Source organism: Argopecten irradians, chromosome 3, assembly GCF_041381155.1.
Source record: "Argopecten irradians isolate NY chromosome 3, Ai_NY, whole genome shotgun sequence".
Lineage (NCBI taxonomy): Eukaryota > Metazoa > Mollusca > Bivalvia > Pectinida > Pectinidae > Argopecten > Argopecten irradians.
Genome location: NC_091136.1, coordinates 61,028,251 through 61,052,696, shown reverse-complemented (window position 1 = coordinate 61,052,696; position 24,446 = coordinate 61,028,251). Strand labels below are relative to the sequence as shown.

At 37.5% G+C, this 24,446-nt stretch overlaps 3 protein-coding genes across 3 annotated transcripts; 2 read left to right on the top strand and 1 right to left on the bottom strand.

The window, feature by feature from the left end:
• Positions 1-28: 28 nt before the first annotated feature.
• Positions 29-6,090, top strand: LOC138319283 (galactose mutarotase-like). The gene is made up of 8 exons (XM_069262326.1): positions 29-1,497; positions 1,701-1,831; positions 2,733-2,887; positions 3,102-3,311; positions 3,560-3,641; positions 3,809-3,953; positions 4,051-4,222; positions 5,685-6,090. Exons 1-8 carry the CDS (start codon positions 1,433-1,435, stop codon positions 5,763-5,765), a joined length of 1,041 nt encoding a protein of 346 aa, XP_069118427.1. The 5' UTR covers positions 29-1,432; the 3' UTR covers positions 5,766-6,090.
• A 3,235-nt stretch (positions 6,091-9,325) lies between these two features.
• Positions 9,326-12,337, top strand: LOC138319278 (uncharacterized). Its single transcript, XM_069262322.1, has 2 exons — positions 9,326-9,650; positions 9,841-12,337. The coding sequence occupies exons 1-2, from the start codon at positions 9,647-9,649 to the stop codon at positions 11,793-11,795; spliced, it is 1,959 nt and encodes a 652-aa protein (XP_069118423.1). The 5' UTR covers positions 9,326-9,646; the 3' UTR covers positions 11,796-12,337.
• Positions 12,338-12,724: 387 nt separating this feature from the next.
• On the bottom strand, positions 12,725-24,321 carry LOC138319279 (uncharacterized). Its single transcript, XM_069262323.1, has 2 exons — positions 23,616-24,321; positions 12,725-16,310 (listed from the first exon to the last, which is right to left on the bottom strand). Exon 2 carries the CDS (start codon positions 15,902-15,904, stop codon positions 14,135-14,137), a length of 1,770 nt encoding a protein of 589 aa, XP_069118424.1. The 5' UTR covers positions 15,905-16,310; positions 23,616-24,321; the 3' UTR covers positions 12,725-14,134.
• Between the last annotated feature and the right edge of the window lie 125 nt (positions 24,322-24,446).

Genomic DNA, 24,446 nt, shown 5'->3' with positions numbered 1-24,446 from the left:
AAATCTTCGACTGCTTCAAACATCCGAATATCATAAACTCACATCTGAATATGAATAATATTCCAGAACGGATCAAACGCAAAAGATTGGTGTCCGAAATAAAAACTCACCTCTCCCAGCATTCGGCTGAATTAGCCATTTAAACGTTAACATCCATGAATCGTTAGTTCTAACTTTAAAAGATTGGTACTGATCTGTACAATAAGATTGGTACGGAGATCTGTACAATAAGATTGGTACGGAGATATGTACAATAAGAAGATTGGTATGGAGATCTGTACAATAAGAAGATTGGTACGGAGATCTGTACAATAAGAAGATTGGTACGGAGATCTGTACAAAAAGATTGGTACGGAGATCTGTACAATAAGAAGAAGACACAAGAGTACTATAATTGTCTGTTTCATTGGTGACAGAGGTAATACAAGTCAAGCTCCGTATAAGGCCGTATCCCTGATCAGAATTATCATTTACAATGTACCTACTAGGCATTACACGTTAATCACGTATTACTACACCATGTCCTTTCGGTAGTGGTATGTGTTTAAATATATGGTATTTGCACTGACTTTTATTATGCATGTTCACTACAACTTTCATTAAAGAGAAATTTTGTCCAATCATATCGGACTCGCCGTGCGGTTCGATAAGACATACCGACATTGTTTTCTTTTACTCATCATAATAAAAAAAACCTCGACATGGGAATTAAGAGGTTTGACAGCATCTGTCTATATCCCAGCAACGTGCCAAAACCTTCAGAATGTAACAGAGGTAGAGGCAGCAAACTTAGACATCTTAAAAACGTGTCAAAACCTTCAGAATAAAACAGGTAGAGGCAGCGAGCTTAACTGTTATATATGTCTAAAGAATCAAGTCTGATGTCAGAGTAAATTTGGCTTCAAAGCTGATATGCTCAATTATTCTTCATCAATGTTCAGCATATGTGACGTTTGTGACCTGACGACTCTTATTTGTGAATTGTGAATTAGCCAATATTTCATCCTCGTTTTACTGATGAAGCAGAAACAACTAACTTTCCGCATGATTTGGACCTACATGTATATAGTTTCATTAATTTCCCTTGCTTGGAGGACATTGTTAACTGAATATCATCAATGGGAAGACATTTCAAATCCAAAGGATAGTCATTAAATTCAGAACCTTTGAATGTTTTTCGATGGTGCAATTTACGAAACATTATTGCTGAAACTGCAGCCAACTTCTTTATCTAACATTTGTGAGGGGTTATCTGCACCGTATTTGTGTATAGTATCTGAGCCAATCTTGATACCTGCCCTGCTCGAGTCGTCGAGTAGTGATAAGCTGACTGTAGATCTGTTAGTCTTAGATAAGGTCAGTTTATTTGTCTGATCAGCCCATCTAACGCCAGGACGGTATTGTATTCATCGTTCCTGCTGTCGTCGCCGCGATGAGTGCAAGTTCCATCACCAGGGACACATTTGGGAATACCAAAGATGGCAAAGAGGTGCATAGGTATGCTATATTTGCTATGTCATTAACTAAAGATCGTTTTGTAGTGTAATAACAGATTATCAAGTCCTCCAGAACGTGGTAATAATGTAAAAGATTTTATGGATTACGTTTATCAATGGTATGATTTAGCGTTAACAAATCATCAACAAATATTCACTTCACAGGTTCACGTTCACCAACATCAACAAATATTCACTTCACAGGTTCACGTTCACCAACAAGAACAAGATCACTATCCGGGTCCTTGATTATGGCTGTATCATCACTGACATACTTGTCCCAGACAAAAACGGAGAGGTCAAGGATGTTAACCTTGGCTTCGATGATATGGAAGGTAAAATTGCTATGCATCATTGTGTCGCCTGCAACGCAAGTGCGACACATAGGTATCACTATGTCGGTGTCGGTGTCGGTGTCAGCGTCACTGTCGACATCGGCGTCCTGAAAACGGTTTCCGTGCGATAACTTAGGTATTTACTGTCTGATATCAACCAAACTTGGTATATTGCTTTATATCAATGAGATCTCGAATGAGTTCGATACTAGTAAATATCCGTCAATATATTTGCAAGAGTTACGGGACTTTGAAATCGTCAAAACAGATAAATCCATGGTTTTCGCTCGATAACTTTAGCATTTATTGTCTGATTTCAACTAAATTTGGTATATTGCTTTATATTAATAAGATCTCGGATTGGTTTGATACTGGCCAAAATCTGTTCATATCTACAAGAGTTGTACGGGTTTTTAAAATCGTTAAAACAGACAATGTTTTGGTTTCCGTGCGATAACTTTAATATTTATCGTCCGATTTTAACCAAATGTTGAATATTGTTTGATATCAATGAGATCTCGGATGGGTTTGATACTGGTCAAAATCCGTCAATATTTGCAAGAGTTACGGGACTCAAAAATTATCAAAACATACAATTTCTTGGTTACTGCTCATTAATTTTTGTATTGATTATGCGATTTCAACCAAATTATGTATATTGCTTTATATCAGTAAGGTCTCGGATGGGTTTGATACTGATAAAAATACGTCAATAAGAGTTACGGGACTTGATAACTTAACTTAGTTATTAACAGTATTTTCAACTGTGAGGTTTAAACTGCTGTGTAGGCGACGGATCCACTTCCGTGGAATTCTTGTTTTAGATTGTTCTTACTTCTCACGTTTGTCGTTTATTTTTCACTCTCAGTATACTTTTGGTATGGTTTGTCCGTTATTACAGGGTACCTGACACGGTCTCCTTATTTTGGCGCTGTTATTGGTCGGGTCGCGAACAGAATAGCTGGTGGCAAATTCTCATTGGATGGTCAAGACGTTCAACTTCCTGTGAATAATGGCCCGAACTGTCTTCACGGCGGGGTCAGAGGTTTCGACAAGGTAGCTTATAGAATAATTCCAACTTTCAACATTTTATTTATTGACCACAGGAAAGGAAAAGAAGTTATATTACATTTTATCACGCCTCGTTAATTGAAAAAAAATATTGTTGCATTATGAAGAGGGATTGTAAATTGATAATAAATCAATATCGAACGCAGCATACCATTTTTTATTATTCGTATTACTTTAGACGTTTTTTTTATATCTCAAGGTAATTTGGGACACGACTGTGGATGGTAATCGTCTGATACTACGTTACGTCAGTGCAGACAATGAAGAGTGCTTTCCAGGGGAGGTAACCACGACAGTATCGTACCAACTGTCTGACGACAATGTGTTTTCTATCGAATACACCGCCACAACAACTAAAGCCACGCCCATCAACCTCACAAACCACGCCTACTTCAATCTTGCCGGTCAGGTATGAAAGATAGAAACGGGAATATGGCATCAGATAAAAAAAATACAACTAGCAGAACATTATCAGTGAAGAAGCGGTAGATTATTTTCTCCTCAATGCTGACCACATTTAGACATATGTAAGTAGAATACGAAATGGTGAAAATGTCATATAAATGGAAAACAACACAAACGAATAGTTGGTACAATAGCATATAGATGACTATTTATGTATACGGTGTTAACGTTGTGCTATCCTTTCTTATCCAGGGTTCTAGTGATTTGGATGGTCACGTCATACAGCTATTAGGGGATCACTATTTACCCTTGGATGAAAACACTATTCCTACAGGTAAATAAAATAAGACATGTTCACAAATTAATCATTTGATCTTAAAATGATTATTGATTCATGCTGTAAAACAAAGTGGCGTGGTAATTTTGTATGTTCAATTAAAGGAAGGTTTTATTTTACAATATGTCGCATGTATAAAGTTGGCCTATGAACTTTGACCCTAGGTGAGGTCATGGCGGTAGAAGGAACACCTATGGACCTTCGGAAGCCTGTACCGCTTCGTGAGAGGATGAAGGAAGTCAACGGTGGACTGGGGTTCGATCATAACTTTTGCGTAGGGGACGGAGGCAAACTGAAATTTGTCGCCAGGTAATATTTTATATATCATTGCCATTATCCTGAAGTCCAGTGTCCATCGCATTGGTGATAATATGGGAACTAATTATATCACTTTTACTGACACTAGGGTGGAACATATGCCGTCAGGGCGTGTGATGGACGTCTGTACGACAGAGCCGGGTCTCCAATGCTACACCTCCAAAAATCTCAAACCCACTCTAGGAAAGGGAGGTGTAACCTATCAGCAGTTCTCGGCGTTCTGTTTAGAAGCCCAGCACTATCCCGATAGTGTGCACCATGTAAGTATAATTCACAACGGCACGAATTCTACGTACGGACCTATGTATGTTACACGTTTGGCTACTCATTAGCGGAAAAATCCACACGGATATCTGTTAGTGACCTAATACGGAAAAATATTAGGTCTAAAAGAAACTTGTATTGTCTCTTTTAGACCCAATATATTTCCGTATCAGGTAATGAAATAGTTACGTAACGAATCTATACCGTCGAATGCCTTTGTACTAAAGAAAGGTTTTACCTCATCGAATGACTCAAATAGGTTATGGTCCATTTCTATTAAATATTCCTACACGTGTTTTGCAGATTTGTCATTGCTTTCTTAATATCTTCAACTTTCACTGCCGTTTGCGTAAAACGTTTCTTGGCCGTTATCTTGTTACTGATGATATTAGGGCAAAGATAGGTAACGTCTAGTACACAAACATTGCTGAAGGGTAAACAAGAAGACACTATTTATTCTAGTTTATCCCATAACTATGCATGTTTCGCAATGGAAAATCCATGTGATAAATTCTATAGCAGTTGGTTATCGTTCATGTTTACACACTCCAGTGTGTTAACACCTACGACGTCTCTGATTGGTCAATACCAAGATCTCTTGATTCCGATTGGCTTTCCATTTCAGGCTACTTTTCATGGCACATTTTCTTTAAAATAGCATTGTATTTACTGTATAACAGGTAGATGCTTATTCAAAGTATTAAAAAATAAAATATTAGTTCACTATTAAGGTACTATATTTTATGGCGGAAAGATATCATTACACATTGTATGGTGGTAAGTTTCCCTGAATGAAGACAAGAAAATAAATGTAGAGTTAAAGTTATGGGATAAATAAGTTCCCCAACGCGTGACTGTTGTTTATCATGTTTATCTAAACTCTCGTTAGTTAATTTACAATTTTTCAAAAGACACGAGCTTTAAAATTTTGAAAATTAACTAACTCGAGTTTGATAAACATGATAAACAACAGTCCCGCGTTGGGGAACCTCTATTTATAACATCCTATGATTAATGAATTGATCAGTGGCCCCTGATGGTATAACAGTAGAATATTCTGTTTTTGTTGTTGGTTTTTTTTTTTTTTTTTCATATTAGTCTACAGAGTTATCTGCCCATGTGGGAAGGTATTGATTGTGACGTCATGTGTTTGCGTGCGTAACATCGTACTTTTCTGAGAAAACGACATAACTTTTGCTCGCAAAACAATGACGTCACAACGGATACCTACCCACAAGGGAGGTAACTCTGTAATATTTGTGTGGTAACGAAATAATACACATCTAATGTTATATGATTAGTATAAAATACTTCGCTTCCTCTGTTATCATGAACAACGAGCGTATCATTCATAATTTTATTCAGTTTCACTTCCAATAAAAAGTAAATTTGTAAATATTTAAGCGCTCTGTCTGTTGTCAAGTTTCTCAGTAAAACATGTATACATTGTACTTACAGAGTCACTTCCCTAACTCCATACTCCGACCAGATGAGCTATACCAACAAACAACAACCTACAAGTTTGGACTAAAAGACTGACCACGTGTGTACGTCAATGGACCGGAACCGGAAGCTACTGACTATCTAAATGTCTATGTGGTGTGCTTGAAAACATACAACATTGTAGTCTCAATCAACAAGGCGACTGATTCAAAGCATTGCCGCTAGAGTATAAACTATTGGTGACATGTAACTGCTCGAATGCACGAATGCGATCGGGTTTTTGTTGTTGTTTTTTTGTTCTAATAAATGTCCAATCCCGGTTTATGCATTTTCCTAAGCCAAGGCGCAGTCATATGGATATATTATTTAGCCGAATTATACAATGATTTGACACAATAAAGGAGAATTTGTTTGAATGAGACTAACGGTATGGCGTTAACAGAAATAGCACCGTGCTCGTTTGTAACAACCTACTGACTATGTATTCAAAGATCCTAAACTGGAGGAGATTAAGTATTTAATTTTAATGAATGATCGACATAACAAATGATCAATTTGAAACGTTTTGAAATATAAAAACTTTAAAAAACATTTTTGATATGATAATTAATAAATCAAACCATTACCAATACAAATGTCTGTCGTAATAAGCAAATAAAACTTTCAACAATATACACAATTAGATAACAACATATCAATATTCATAGTTCCTAAAACTAGCATTCTTCACACAGAATAATGTTAATAGTATTGCATATGTAGACCATCGCTCACTAAAGTCCCTTCAAGGGAAACATGTCCACGGAGTTACTCACTTGCTCTTGTAGTTTTCTCACAGCATTGAGGTATTTCCTCATATTTTCCCAATAACTTTTAGTTTTTAGCGATGCCTTTTTGGAGCGAACCCTTTCCTGTACTCGGAAGGGAACCCCCGGCTGTCTGTCAGATAATGGTGCCACTTGTTTGGACTCATTCTGTCTATTAAACAATTGCAACGAAGAGTTCACGTCATCCGATTGTGATAAATCATTAAGGAGAGAGTTCTTCGGAGCTGTATACCTTCGGACGGACTTCATGTTGTCCACGGTTGATCTGCAAGTGTCTAGAGAGCCATCGAAAGGTACAAGTCTGGATACGGAGACAGGGGCGGGTTCTCTGGTCGTCAAATCTTTGTTAAAAAGCTGTAAACGGGTTTCCTGTATTGACCACCTCTTCATCCCCGAACGCACAGCAGGATTCATAGGGGGATATAACGGCGGTATCAATGCTCTTTGACTGCCTTCATCCTCTTGACCTTGGTCTGGAGTTTTCTCGTTGTTCTGTGTGGTATTTTCAGCCGCCGCTATGCTACCCTGTTTGTCATTTTTAGACAGGTTTTTGACCCTACGTCTGAGGTACAGTCCGGGGGTGATCTCTATTCCACCGATATCTACGTTGCCAGTATCTTCATGCACATGCGGCAGTACGACGGACATAGACTTACGTCTGATAACACCGACGAAATGCTCCTCAACATCATCAGAACTAGTGTCTCGTTCCCACTGGGGCCAGTTGTTCTCGCTTATCATTGTTTCCGATATATCTGACAACACTACATTATCCACATCTGGGCCGTCTCTAGACGTTTCCAAAGCAACCTTACTCAGTAATGAATGTCCGCTGATATCACATTTTTCTGTTGTTATTTCCCATGCTGAAGAACGCGGCGACGTAGCTACTTGGACTTCCATGCTCTCCCGCCGTTCGTAGTCGTTTGGTACCTCTAAAAGATCCTTAACATCACTTTGTGGGACAGTTGCAGTCAGTCTAGCTATAGGAGACCCAGCGCTCTTTTGATTGACACGTGTTGTATACATTTTTGGTAAGGGCGTATCACGGGAACCAGAGACGTTCAAATCTTTCTCAGATATTATTTTTGCAACTCTCTTTGGTATATAGTTGGTCGTCTTCTTTCGTCGACGTGCACAGTAAAATTCCTGTTCGGAACTAGTTTTGTTGACCACGTGATACTGAGGCATTATAATCCGTAGACCAGGAAGTGACTCGATCCCCGGTAACCTCAGTGCTTTGGTGGGGAGGCGAGTTTTCCCATCTCTTGCGGTACCTCTGTCCAGTCCCATCCTAGACTACAGACCTTCCCACTCACTCTCAATTGTGTGGTGTCATTTCTCCTAGATGTCTAAATCCGTTATAGTCGGGTGTATCGCTCTGCCTGTGTTTAATGTATGGAACTCAAACATCACCTTTGATCAACTTTGTCTGATTGGCGTTCAGTAGTACAAATCGATCACAGTTTGTGTTGGCAATGAGGTGTGGCACTGTGTTTGTTTTTGACGATTGATGATTGGTATGTATATATAGGTAACCTGCCCAGCTCTGTGTGTGTATTACACATGTTGTGTAATCTGTCCGATAATGGATGAATGTCACTGAGTCTAAGGAAACAATTATAAAAACACATCGATCGTAATGTTATCAATAGATTAACATGTTCTTCATTGGTATAGTATATATACAATATCAGAGATTTACATAGTTTTTACATTATCTAAATCTTATATGATATTAATACCTTTTTCAAACAGAATACATTATAATGGTAGTTTTTGCGTTTATGATATGTTTGCGATGTGTTTATAAAATCCTATATTCACAGAATATTCAAGGTTATTTAAATTCACGGGTCACAATTGAAATAAAAACAAAACAAAAATAGATAAAAAAGTTGATATGTTGTATGCAGGAATCGTCTCCCTTGTTTCAATATTTTAACCTTATATACATTTTACACTAAGTATTCTGCTCCCTCATCTGGTAAGTCACAGGCGGTACAAAACATGTTAACAGGTGTTTTGGTAGATTGATTGTTACTCATGCATTCATCACATGTTCTAGTGAGGGGTTTACCCACTGAGTAAAATACAATAAATTGATTATTTTTACCAAATTATCATCAAGCCACTACATAGGAATCGCTCACACTGACGTACAAATCTTTCAAGCTTAATTCCTGGACGGTAAATTTCATCAATCTAATTCACTTCAGATAGAAATTCAAACACATTTCAAAGCTGCATTTGCTTTTCTCAGAATTCTGAAAATTATTTTCTTCCAATATAGAGCACATCCCATTATCGCTATAATAATAGCTGATAGCTATTGAAAGTTGGTATTGAAAGTGTCGGACATAGAACATTGTGCATATAGTGTGTCTCTGTCGCTCGGATGTCAGAACATATGTTTCTTTGGCTCAGTTAATGATTCCTTGTCGGTGCATTCATTTCTCATGCCCTACCTTTCTCAATGAGTCAACGTTATGACAGGGAGTCCGACACCCAGGAATGCTACTGGTAATGTAGAAATGTCCATATCGACTAAGCTCAGTTTTCAGATTTTGGATGTCCCACTAGGATACTACAAGTATGTAATAATAACAAGATATATACGCGATTGGTTACCTGATGGAGCGAGCAATAATCTAGCTTAGTCCAAGGCCAAATACCAAAAGTATTAAATACGACCATGGTTATTGTTTTATATAATAATATATATCATGGAGTTCGTATTTTTTCTAGTTTGTATAAATCATTGAGACTAAGCCGGATTATCACGCTAATACTTAATTCTCTATAAACCACTAACACGTACGATATGTTACTGTATACTGTCGCTCTGACTGACTCAGGACGGGATTAAAACTAAACGTTTAAACAACAGAAACTTGATTTCGACAGAAGAAAGTAACATTGAAATTAATGTAGGGACGGAGAGGTACAGAGGAGATATTGGTGTATAGAGAACAGTGATCACAGACGTACACTATCAGTAAAGTGTTGAGAAAATTTACCGTATACAGAGAGGAGTTTACGGTTCTACAAATCAATCATGGGCTAAAACGCCACTGAACACCACCAAGTATCTTTAGCTACGGTATCTGAACCAACTCCATTCAACTTCACACAGTCGGCACTATCACAATGAGTAAGTATCTTGATTATAATAAAATGATAATACATTTTTCTTATAAGGAATTAATAATCTGTAAAAGTATGTTTGGTCTAGCCTCTATAATAAGTTTATCGGTTATGGTATTACGGAGATATTCATATTTCTATTCTGAAATGAGAGCTGCTGATACAAAGTAACGATACATCTTTGTCTATTTTTCTAGCGGAAGCCACAGTTATAGAGGATAAGGGTAAGATGGCAGCCCTGTCCAGGAATTATGGACTTGATGTTGACATGGCTGACAGTGCTCTGGCAGCCTCTAGTGTGACCAGTCGTGAATATCAAAAACAGTGTCAACACATCTACAGGGAGTTCATCAAAAACATGAACTTGCATTTAAAGGTAGAAAAGGAAATCAAGGAAGATTTAAGTAAGTTAAGAAAACAAAAGATCACGAACATGAAATATTCTTTGTATCGATCTTCTGGCGAAGATGTGTTCTCATCGGCGAAAGAAAAGCGCCAGAAAATTATGGAAAGTATGGCGATCGTTTCTCCACTTATATTCGATGATAATCGGATGAACACACCCTGGGGACTAGACAACATTATAGATGAGGACCTATTGCGTCCTCAAACGGCCCCAGCACAGAAGGTGGCAGAAGTAGGTGAGAAATACGACCCAGACACAGGTGAAAGGCCCCAAACAGTATCTAACTCAAATTACAAACAGCTTGACTTTCTCGACGATATTACTGTTGAAATGGAAATGAATCAACGTAACATTGGCGGAACACATGTCCACTTGTCTCCTACCACAAACAATGCACCAATTTTACCGAACGCGTACGAACCACAGCCCTCGCCCACCAAGACTACTGAGCGGGTCCGATTTGCTTCTCCGAGCCCAACGGGAGAAAAAACGGAAAATAAACCCGACCCTGATGAAGAAACCGATGGAATTGTTGATCCAAAAACTGAAAGAACAAGAGCTCGCAAAATCATAATCAACGCAATGTCTTTCGCTAAACTGTCCATTGGAGAGATTTTGGCTAAACTTAGACATAAAGACGGGCAATTCAAAATAAAACCTATTAATATGACATATACTCCGAACGAGGTGGATGCTGTTTTCATCGCTAAAGATCCTACCAAGGAAAAAATGGCGCTTGTCCGTCAAAACACAAACTGCAAATCAACCACTATTGCAACAGATTTGAAAGTAAACAACAGGATCGCTATTATGAAATCTTTAATGGGTATAAAAGTGAAAAAGAAAACAGTGTCAGAGATTTTTGACCATGGACGGGACAGGAAAACTAGACACTTCAGAATCGTGTTGAAAAATGCTAGAAGTGGAAGTCTCGTTCCCGAGGAGGCTAAGCCTACCGAGCCGAGTAAAGAAGAAGATGAAAACGCCGTGCCAATCCAAGTCTCAATCACACCTATCAATACCAAAAAGCCGAACCTTAAACCCCCGAATGACTGTCTATCTAACCAACGTTCTGTGCCGACGTATTCACGAGACTCTCACACTAGGACAGGACGGGTTCCAATCATTCACTCAAACAATAACGACATGGTGGACGGCGCTTTTATTAGGACCAGCAGCTTCGGCAGTCGACGTGGATACGAGAACGCGCGTAATGATTCCCGAATGTCCATGGCGTCATCTTTTAGCCAAGACCAACTACAGCGGTCAATGAACAGTCGGAATCAGCAGTACAGACCGTTACAAGGCGTCGAAGGCCCAGAGAGATCGGTGTCCGTTATGTCGGGGCACGAGAGCGTTATCTTCCAAGGCACGGACGCGGACATGACAGAGATGATCCGGATGCTGGTGGAGGGTGAGGGTAGGGGAGGTCCAGTTAAACAGCCAGTGCATAACCGCTCCGCTAGTAGAGCAAGCGCGACAGCATCCGTATCCGGAAGTCACTTCGGGAGGAAACTAAAAACTCCATCACGTAAAATGATTACTCCGACGTCCATGCTGAGCGACTCAGAGTTTTCGTTTGGTGGCAGCATCAGTAGGCCGCTGTCTGTGAATAAACGGACGACCACTCAAATGGTGAAGGACATGATGCAACAGGATAGGGAATACCAGCAAAATATGGACACGATGAGACGTCGCATGGCAAGTAGTGGTAGGAGACCAAGCATGAACGTCCGAATGAAGTAGAGTTTAATTTGTGTAACTTTTTCATGTGTACAGTTGGTATAATATACTGGTAAAGTCTTGTGATTCCGTAAATATAGGTTTGGTGATTATGAGATACAAATGTGCAGTTTAATATCGTAACCGACGGATATTAAATTTGAGTTGCATATATTTTGTGTTAGAATGATCAAGTGCCATTTTGTTCAAGCCCACAATACAAGTGCTGTATTGATAAAGAACTGGTTAAAAATTTTACAAAAAAAAGCTTCAATAGTATTTAACGTGTTTTACATCTATAGTTTATAACGCACAAAGTCTATCTAACCAATGGTCTTGGGTGAAAATATTCCACAAGGAAATCAATTTCCACACTATTCCTCTTCTATGGTAATCGGTTATTTATTTAACGCTCATATTTCGAAACAAGATAAAAGGTCATGATAATACCTTTGGAATGTAGTATATTGTGAAAACAGCGTGATTTATTAGTGTATTTGTTGGTGGGAATTATATCTTCAACTAGAAGTTAAAAATGATTGGCTATCAATAAATGTTTACCGTTCGGTAGTTCCAGTCTGATCTTTATTCAGAACAATGTGTTCTATCGTTATAGCTATCTGGTGCGTGTCAATCATAAAGTTCAGAGATGATTTTTTCCTGGATACTAAAATGATTATTGATTAAATGATTTTTGTTTGCAGGCATAGTTAAATGTAAGATGCATAAATGAAAACAAGCCAATACAACAAGGTGTAATACAGGTGTATACGGCATGAAACCCTGTGCTGTATCGAAACATGGCCGTAAACGCTATCAATATCATCTCTATCGAAACACTAGTTTATAAGAACTTTGACATCCACCTATCCTAATATAATGTAATTTTGAAATTAAAACTCTGACTTTTAACAATGATGAATGACAAACTGTCGTAGACCACTCACTGATATTATCACCGACTGGCAATTTCAATAGAACCTGTTGATTATCATTTCACGGGTAATAGACAAACTAAAATACAACCTTAACTTAGGTTAGACATGATTGGTTTACGTTGCCGTAGTCGGTATAAGTGGGATATCGTTTTGGTGGGGCAATAAAGTGTGCTTGGTATTATCCAACTAGTGAAATATTTTTGAAATCATTATTTTACATCTTACCTAACATAAAATTTGAAGCCAGAGGTAAATACCCAAACATGTTTTTATGCACTCCTTCAATCTATAGTTTAACCGCATAAGTTACATCACCTTGTATTTAATGTGTGTATTGAGTGTCTCAGACGTCAGTGGGAAAGGGGGGGGGTCAAATTATCATGTCGTGCTCGTAAACGGTTTTGGTTTGTCAGGTGTGTGAAAAATGTCTTAAAACGAACTCATTAGTCCATTCAATATGATTATGGCTTGTTCGTTGGATCCGTTGCCAAAATGTAGTGCTTGGTAAACGAAGCCATCAATAGGTGATTCTGATCTGATTGTCGTGCATATAGGTCTTATGTGAAAGACGGCTCGTTTTGTCTTTTATAACATGGAAAGTTCAACCCTGCCTGCTCCGAGACCATACAGCATGTTATCACATCATAACATTTAGTGATATTTAAATGAATGGAGAGATTCCTGTACGGCATATTTCAACACCTCGGCGACAGGTAACAGATAAACGTTTTAATCATATTGTTATTTATATCGCTATTTAAGCTGGCATTGTTACAATACATGTAAGTGAGCTTGTAATCCTACTATTAGGCCACCCGGAGATTCGTGAAATTAAATGCTATATATTATTATCTATAGCTACCTTAAAATAGTCTTAGTCGTATCTTCAGGAAAGATTACCACATCTTATCATTTTGATAAAAAGTGAGTTGATAGACACATTTTGGGAGCGAAGCCTAGCGGAGAACAGAACAACTACGACAGGTAATCCAGTCTCAATCACACCTGTTTATCACCGAGATCTACTGGCACCAATTTCGGCACACTTGTCAACTTTTGCGCTATTCTAGCAAATTGTAGGAAATAACGGGGACACACAATTCTATCGCTATTCTCTGTATTACCATAAGCTTTACTTGTCTTAAATTGTACATACATTGTATACACTGAATACATATGTGAAGTAAATCTACAACATAAATGTCCAGTTTTGAATTTATAACAAATTCTCTTATATAACACAACACAGCTTCTGCCGCAGTAATAGATAATTTCCTACTGATTTATCGCCAACTGGCATGAGTCCATCCCTATTGTTTCGTGTCACCGTCCATATTGTCTATTCTGTAGGTGTACAAATCCTAGTACCAACAATTTATACGTAATACACATTTGACGTCATGTCTACAGCTGGTTACTCGACGACTACCTGAGATAATGACACGACTTGAGTGAGACCCACCATCGGGATTGAGATACATCCTCCTCGCCAAGTTCACGGAGAGCCAACTCCTTAGCTTTTACAAGTTGAGCAGTAGTGACAGTTTTGAGCCATGCCTCCATTTTGTGTTTTAATTTCTCGAATTCTGTTTTCGGTTCATCAGTATTAGTTCCTGGTTCATGTGACTCGTGTTTAGATAGTAACGGCCCCGATTCCTTCTTTGACGATGTTAAACTGAGTAAATTTTTCTCTTTGTTTGTAGTTGTCCACTGGCTCGGATCACTAAATCGCGGGTTGATATCATGTACAACATTCACAAGTAAACTGTCAGTAGATGGTCCATGCCTACCACGACGAAAAATAGTTCCCATTTTGACCATAGAATCCTGCGATGGAACCCCATATTTGAATTGTTTTTGCTGATGTATGTATTCTTCCGGGTTCTCATTAATATATTTAAGATAGAGAAACAAAGGCTGAAAGTCTACTTTTATTTCATCTTCATCGTAGTCGCCGCGCCTGCGTGAGAGTCTGGACAACTTCCGTGTCAAAGGTGCATTGGAGCGCATGGATATATTGGACACTTGGCGACTTAGTCTTAGATCGTGAACCTGCGAAACAACAGAGGACACACTCTCTCTGTGTCCCACTTCTGACGAACTTTCACTGAAATGTCTTTGAATGGTGTCATTTCCCATTCCTACAATATCACCAACAGCTGTTAGCTGGTTTTCGCTATCCAAAACATTAGTATCCGTTTGCTGCGGAGTCGGAACCCGATCTACATCTGTACTGCCTTCTGTCTGTTTTGCCCACGCTTCAATCATCCTTGTTTGACGCGGAGTTTTCGCGGGACCGTACCCAGCGTCTTTCAATGCTTTATCATGACAACTGAAGAAACTCCTCCGCGGGAGGTAATAATCGAGTTCTGCTTTAGTTACACGTAAAGTAGGCACTAATGTAGTCCGGGTGGTTCCACCGGAAGCAGAATTAGGCCTTCCAGAGACCATGCTTGACAATGGCCGCCGCTTTGTTTTATTCGATATGGTGGAAGATTTCGGTCTCCTACATTTCTCAGATTTTGGTCGTTTTATAGTATGTTTCTTGTCAGTATTAACGAATGGCTTTATTTCTACATCCTCCTTTGTAAGAGGCGACACCTGTGAGGTTGTATTATCTTTGTTCGTCTCGTGGTCTGTAACTGTTGGTAGACTATCGCTTTCATCACCCTCCTCAATAGGGTTTAAATCATTGTCTTTCTGAGTATCCCGCGACATATGTTTATGAGGTTTAAAGACATTTTCGTCTGGGTTTTTCTTAACATCTTTTTCGAACACATCATCCTCCAGCTCCTCCTTCTCCTCCACGTCCTTCAAGCTCATATCGACTACAATGTGTCGTTTTTCCTCAGGAAGATCTGTTGGTGGTTTTGTGTCGTCAGAGTTGATGGACTTGGTGTCCTCATTTTCGTGCTGCGGACCTGTGTTATCAGGTAATCTATCTACTGTGTCCACATTGTCACCATCAACACTATTTGTTTCTCGACTCTCTTTTACATCACTGTCTAACTCCTTTACATCGTCTTCCTCTACATTGTCATTGTTTATCACATCGTCCTGTGCTTTCTCTGTACAATTGCTGTGTCCGGTTTTGACAGTAGATTGCGCCTTTCTACCTTTGGCAGATGATACGCGTTTATGATGTCGTCTGCCATGGTCACAAATAGACCCCGACAACAATTTAGGTCCTTTCATTTTTATAATATATTTAACAGTACGTTAACATCCGTCTCTGGCCAATGATCAGACAAGGATATGTGGTGTCCTTGGGCACACTTAGATATTTAAGGATTGATGTGTAGATGTTTACCTGGAGTTAATGGCCACAAAATAGGAATTTTAAAACTTCTTCACGCGTCCTAACCCGTAAACAAACTATACATATCTGTATAGTCTATAGTCTAACACACATTACTGTTTTAGTTTCGTCCACGTATCCCTAACTCGATGTTCTTTGTCCCCTGCCCCAGAAAGGCCACCTCGTGCACCCGAGAAGGTCCCGGCTCCCGGAAAGGCCTAGATCCCCTGACTTACAGCGCCCTGTGCGTCCCGAAGTGTCCCGCAGAGTATCTGGCGATTGCGACCCCTTGGCTTACAGCACCTGTAATGGTAGAGACAGGAATTTCTCACTGACAAGCTTAGTTCTAATCTGATTATCAACAGATGTATAGTCTAATATATACCCTCTCAGTTATAGACGCCAAGTTGCGACGGTTATGTTTACTTAAATCATTTCATAAAGTATATATCGATAATTCTATGTTTCTACTTGATAGCCAATTCTTAGTTTAAACAGATAAAAAGAAAGTAAGGACAGACACTTAACATATAAATCGTTAAACAATATGTATATTAATGTCAATAGGCATGCAAATAGATCGAATACAAACATGCTCTATTAAATAGTGGTATAGATCAAGCATTTAAATGTACAACTACTTATATGAGATCTTGACGAATGAATAACACAATTAATATACAGAGTTACAAATGATCAATCATCCGGATATTTTATACAGTAAAAGCAAGGATTATATATTCTGTGATGCGTCCTATCTTGTACCTGTACATCGGGACTTAGTCAAACTGATTTCTGGATTCGAGATGGAATAATTCTAAAAACACAAAATATAAGATAAGCAACTAGCAGAAACCGTATTTATTCGCAAATTGTTTGACAATCCATTGAATGTGATCAAATAATTTACCTAAAGGTAACGTAGTATGAAATTCATATAAAATGACTATCACTGACTATTTTTTATGGAACTTGGTCTCAAATATATTGTCCAAACAATGACATTTTAAACATTGTTTGAGTAAAGTAACATCGCATCTAGTCTACAGCCTTTTCTCTGTGACATGAAATAAATAAAAATAATATTGTCTATGTGTGTCAACAATTGGGGTAAAACTACACACACTGTATGTACATACCAGTATAAATACCAGTATGTTGGTCTCCACTAATACTGCTAACAAACACAAGTAATTATAGACAACTGATTCCAGACATTCCTCTCATATAATCGTATATGTCTCAACAAGAAATATTTTACACTGTTTAAACATCACCAACAAACTTGCCATGTTAAAAAAAGTAAAAAGAACTTTATCTCATTTTTTTTTTATTAAATCCCAGACATGAAAACAAGTATGAGATCCTCAGATAAAACAACCGGCCCAGACAGGGAGGATAGTTAAAACGTTAACTTACATATTGGTCGATACTTCTTTTTATTCTCACATTCAATAACATTTTTGACATAATTATATGGAAAAATATCTCTGTAATTATATACCGCTTGGTCGCAAACTAACTATATCAAATGAAATACCATCTATGTTTTGCGAGTGCCTCAAATCAGAATGTAATTATGTGTGAAAAGTTTCTGTTAGGGAAGATTGAAATAAAAAATACTTTGGCCTCGGGGTTGAGAGTCATTAAGAATATCAGTATTATATGTTGAACAACTGGCGGTAAAAAACGATAAACTGTCCTAAAGCTTTAAGTCGTACCAGGTAGAGGATTGTTGATCCGACTTGATCCGACATGTTTGTTGATTTTATGATTAAAGAGATCTTGTATGTCACACCTGACCTACAATACAGTTCTACTTCTCCTATTTATTGCCGTCTGTTTAATTGTTTGTATATTACCGAAATGTTGACAGTTTCTCTGGTAGGTGGCAAATTAATATCGATACAAATCTTTCTACCCCTCCGTCTATCCTAAATCGATGTTTGATTTATAATAAAACGAAGAGTATTACGTATCTTGTAATGTGTGTTTTGCCTTAAATATAAGTGTAGGAACGTGTCGAAGTATATGTATAAATCTGTGAGTGAAGAGCTGTACTCCAGTACACTCCAACCCCACTTTGTACAAATTAAATATTGGCTCCCGAACACGATACATTAATGGTAATCGTACCTCCCTACTATACCACATAACGATCTAACTGTCGATGGTAATCCGTACTTAAATAGGTCTTGGTGACAGAAGAAACATAATCTGGCTTCAACTTGTTGTTAAATCTATTTTTCATCAGTGACACCTCATACAATGTAAATAAATATGATACCTGTGAGTCGTGTGACATTCTCTGTTAATATTTCTAATTTGATTGAACATTCATAAGTTAAGGGTACATGTATAACTTATCATTTGATATCGATAAACGATTAATCAATTACACTAAAAAAATAATTACTTGTATAGAAGAAAATTATCATTTGGTGAATTTAGATTGGAACAGGAAACGCATACCGACAATTAATACAATATACTGACAGGAAACACATACCGACAATTAATACAATATACTGACAGGGAACACATACCGACAATTAATACAATATACTGACAGGGAACACATACCGACAATTAATACAATATACTGACAGGGAACACATACCGACAATTAATACAATATACTGACAGGAAACACATACCGACAATTAATACAATATACTGACAGGAAACACATACCGACAATTAATACAATATACTGACAGGGAACACATACCGACAATTAATACAATATACTGACAGGGAACACATACCGACAATTAATACAATATACTGACAGGGAACACATACCGACAATTAATACAATATACTGACAGGGAACACATACCGACAATTAATACAATATACTGACAGGAAACACATACCGACAATTAATACAATATACTGACAGGGAACACATACCTACAATTAATACAATATACTGACAGGGAACACATACCTACAATTAATACAATATACTGACAGGAAACACATACCGACAATTAATACAATATACTGACAGGAAACACATACCGACAATTAATACAATATACTGACAGGAAACACATACCGACAATTAATACAATATACTGACAGGAAACACATACCGACAATTAATACAATATACTGACAGGAAACACATACCGACAATTAATACAATATACTGACAGGGAACACATACCGACAATTAATACAATATACTGACAGGGAACACATACCGACAATTAATACAATATACTGACAGGGAACACATACCGACAATTAATACAATATACTGACAGGGAACACATACCGACAATTAATACAATATACTGACAGGGAACACATACCGACAATTAATACAATATACTGACAGGGAAACACATACCGACAATTAATACAATATACTGACAGGAAACACATACCGACAATTAATACAATATACTGACAGGAAACACATACCGACAATTAATACAATATACTGACAGGAAACACATACCGACAATTAATACAATATACTGACAGGAAACACATACCGACAATTAATACAATATACTGACAGGGAAACACATACCGACAATTAATACAATATACTGACAGGGAACACATACCGACAATTAATACAATATACTGACAGGAAACACATACCGACAATTAATACAATATACTGACAGGGAACACATACCGACAATTAATACAATATACTGACAGGAAACACATACCGACAATTAATACAATATACTGACAGGAAACACATACCGACAATTAATACAATATACTGACAGGGAACACATACCGACAATTAATACAATATACTGACAGGAAACACATACCGACAATTAATACAATATACTGACAGGAAACACATACCGACAATTAATACAATATACTGACAGGAAACACATACCGACAATTAATACAATATACTGACAGGGAACACATACCGACAATTAATACAATATACTGACAGGGAACACATACCGACAATTAATACAATATACTGACAGGAAACACATACCGACAATTAATACAATATACTGACAGGGAACACATACCGACAATTAATACAATATACTGACAGGGAACACATACCGACAATTAATACAATATACTGACAGGGAACACATACCGACAATTAATACAATATACTGACAGGGAACACATACCGACAATTAATACAATATACTGACAGGGAACACATACCGACAATTAATACAATATACTGACAGGAAACACATACCGACAATTAATACAATATACTGACAGGGAACACATACCGACAATTAATACAATATACTGACAGGGAACACATACCGACAATTAATACAATATACTGACAGGGAACACATACCGACAATTAATACAATATACTGACAGGGAACACATACCTACAATTAATACAATATACTGACAGGGAACACATACCGACAATTAATACAATATACTGACAGGGAACACATACCGACAATTAATACAATATACTGACAGGAAACACATACCGACAATTAATACAATATACTGACAGGAAACACATACCGACAATTAATACAATATACTGACAGGAAACACATACCGACAATTAATACAATATACTGACAGGGAACACATACCGACAATTAATACAATATACTGACAGGGAACACATACCGACAATTAATACAATATACTGACAGGGAACACATACCGACAATTAATACAATATACTGACAGGGAACACATACCGACAATTAATACAATATACTGACAGGGAACACATACCGACAATTAATACAATATACTGACAGGGAACACATACCGACAATTAATACAATATACTGACAGGAAACACATACCGACAATTAATACAATATACTGACAGGGAACACATACCGACAATTAATACAATATACTGACAGGGAACACATACCGACAATTAATACAATATACTGACAGGAAACACATACCGACAATTAATACAATATACTGACAGGGAACACATACCGACAATTAATACAATATACTGACAGGAAACACATACCGACAATTAATACAATATACTGACAGGGAACACATACCGACAATTAATACAATATACTGACAGGAAACACATACCGACAATTAATACAATATACTGACAGGAAACACATACCGACAATTAATACAATATACTGACAGGAAACACATACCGACAATTAATACAATATACTGACAGGAACACATACCGACAATTAATACAATATACTGACAGGAAACACATACCGACAATTAATACAATATACTGACAGGGAACACATACCGACAATTAATACAAATACTGACAGAACACTACTACAATTATACAATATAGACAGGGAACACATACCGACAATTAATACAATATACTGACAGGGAACACATACCGACAATTAATACAATATACTGACAGGGAACACACTACCGACAATTAATACAATATACTGACAGGAACACATACCGACAATTAATACAATATACTGACAGGAAACACATACCGACAATTAATACAATATACTGACAGGGAACACATACCTACAATTAATACAATATACTGACAGGGAACACATACCTACAATTAATACAATATACTGACAGGAAACACATACCGACAATTAATACAATATACTGACAGGAAACACATACCGACAATTAATACAATATACTGACAGGGAACACATACCGACAATTAATACAATATACTGACAGGGAACACATACCGACAATTAATACAATATACTGACAGGGAACACATACCGACAATTAATACAATATACTGACAGGAAACACATACCGACAATTAATACAATATACTGACAGGGAACACATACCGACAATTAATACAATATACTGACAGGGAACACATACCGACAATTAATACAATATACTGACAGGAAACACATACCGACAATTAATACAATATACTGACAGGGAACACATACCGACAATTCAATACAATATACTGACAGGAAACACATACCGACAATTAATACAATATACTGACAGGGAACACACATACCGACAATTAATACAATATACTGACAGGAAACACATACCGACAATTAATACAATATACTGACAGGAAACACATACCGACAATTAATACAATATACTGACAGGAAACACATACCGACAATTAATACAATATACTGACAGGGAACACATACCGACAATTAATACAATATACTGACAGGAAACACATACCTACAATTAATACAATATACTGACAGGGAACACATACCGACAATTAATACAATATACTGACAGGGAACACATACCGACAATTAATACAATATACTGACAGGGAACACATACCGACAATTAATACAATATACTGACAGGGAACACATACCGACAATTAATACAATATACTGACAGGGAACACATACCGACAATTAATACAATATACTGACAGGAAACACATACCTACAATTAATACAATATACTGACAGGGAACACATACCGACAATTAATACAATATACTGACAGGGAACACATACCGACAATTAAGACAATATACTGACAGGGAACACATACCGACAATCAATACAATATACTGACAGGAAACACATACCTACAATTAATACAATATACTGACAGGAAACACATACCGACAATCAATACAATATAATGATAGGGAACACATAGAATGTGTACAGATACACGCTGACAGGAACACATACAAAATGTACAAACAACACGTTGGCATTTAACACATACAAAATGTACAGACAACACGCTGACAGGGAACACATACTAAATGTACAGACAACACGCTGACAGGGAACATGTACTAAATGTACAGACAACACGCTGACAGGGAACACATACAAAATTTACAGACAACACGCTGACAGGGAACACATACTAAATTTACAGACAACACGCTGACAGGGAACACATACTAAATGTACAGACAACACGCTGACAGGGAACACATACAAAATGTACAGACAACACGCTGACAGGGAACACATACTAAATGTACAGACAACACGCTGACAGGGAACACATACAAAATGTACAGACAACACGCTGACAGGGAACACATACTAAATATACAGACAACACGCTGACAGGGAACACATACAAAATGTACAGACAACACGCTGACAGGGAACACATACTAAATGTACAGACAACACGCTGACAGGGAACAAATACAAAATGTACAGACAACACGCTGACAGGGAACACATACAAAATGTACAAACAACACGCTGACAGGGAACACATACAAAATGTACAAACAACACGCTGACAGGGACAACATACAAAATGTACAGACAACACGCTGACAGGGAACAAATTCAAAATATACAGACAACACGCTGACAGTGAACACAAACAAAATGTACAGACAACACGCTGACAGGGAACACTTACAAAATGTACAGACAACACGCTGACAGGGAACACATAGACAACAGGCTGATAGGAACACATACAAACAATATACCTACTGGGAACAGATAAAAATACCATGGTGATGGGGAACATTTAGACATGAAAACGACATGGAGAACAGTTCGAAATTGTGCGAACGGGAAATTAATAAGGACATTGACAGTATACACTGTATTTCTGAAAAAAAAGAATTTCGGAATATTGGACATACTGACTATACTGTAATAATATACTTACAATGATTTCCTCCTGGCTTTAGAATCCTCTAAGAAACAACACACTTTTTGTTGTCTATTGACAGACAAATCATTGACTCCTCGGTATGATACGCATGGCCCACCACTACAGGAACAGAATGGAATCTTCACGACAGCTTACCTGATGTATTTAAAAGAAGTCGCTGTAAAAATATTTAATAACGAGCTGTTAAGGTGGAGTGTGGTGGATTAGCCAACAACTGCTAGCTGGGCGGAATCGGCGAGATAAGACAGGTGACGTAGTGTTGGAGCCATGGATTATACTCCCCCGCCTAATCATTGACAAGTGTCTGTTATAGTAACGGAATTCTCAGTGGAATATATCTATCGTACCAAACTGTCGCTCGATACCGTCTCTATAATGTATACATTACCAGATCTCTGTGGTTACTCTTACTAAAATTACTCATGTTCTGTTTCAGTCCATTTACAAGTGTTTTCAAAATAGGCGCTTTTTGTTCACAAATTAAATACTTTGTGCGACGGCGAAAAAAAGAACAAATCAATGTATTGTGAAATATAATCAAGAAATCGAAACCTACTCTGACGATCAATACTACTCCAGCGATCAATACTTTCTCAGATCTGTATTTAAATGTGTAATAACAAGGGTCAAAACAATGTAATTAACGAGTTATAAACAACAAAAATCGTCCCATAATCAACGTTAAACTCAATCTATAGTTCTCCTGTCAGTTTGGTACTGACGATAGGTCGGGGGTTTCCCTGTCACTCAATTACAGTTTTACCTGTGACGCTTTGAACAGCTCGACTGATTAACTTTTCTTGTAAGCGGATTTACTTTTAAAGG

Coding starts and splice junctions, on each gene's coding strand:
- LOC138319279 (XM_069262323.1), bottom strand. CDS start 15,904: ATGAAAGGACCTAAATTGTTGTCGGGGTCTATTTGTGACCATGGCAGA.
- LOC138319283 (XM_069262326.1), top strand. CDS start 1,433: ATGAGTGCAAGTTCCATCACCAGGGACACATTTGGGAATACCAAAGAT. Junction 3,642..3,808: donor TGAAAACACTATTCCTACAG/GTAAATAAAATA, acceptor CTTTGACCCTAG/GTGAGGTCATGGCGGTAGAA. Junction 3,954..4,050: donor AAACTGAAATTTGTCGCCAG/GTAATATTTTAT, acceptor TACTGACACTAG/GGTGGAACATATGCCGTCAG.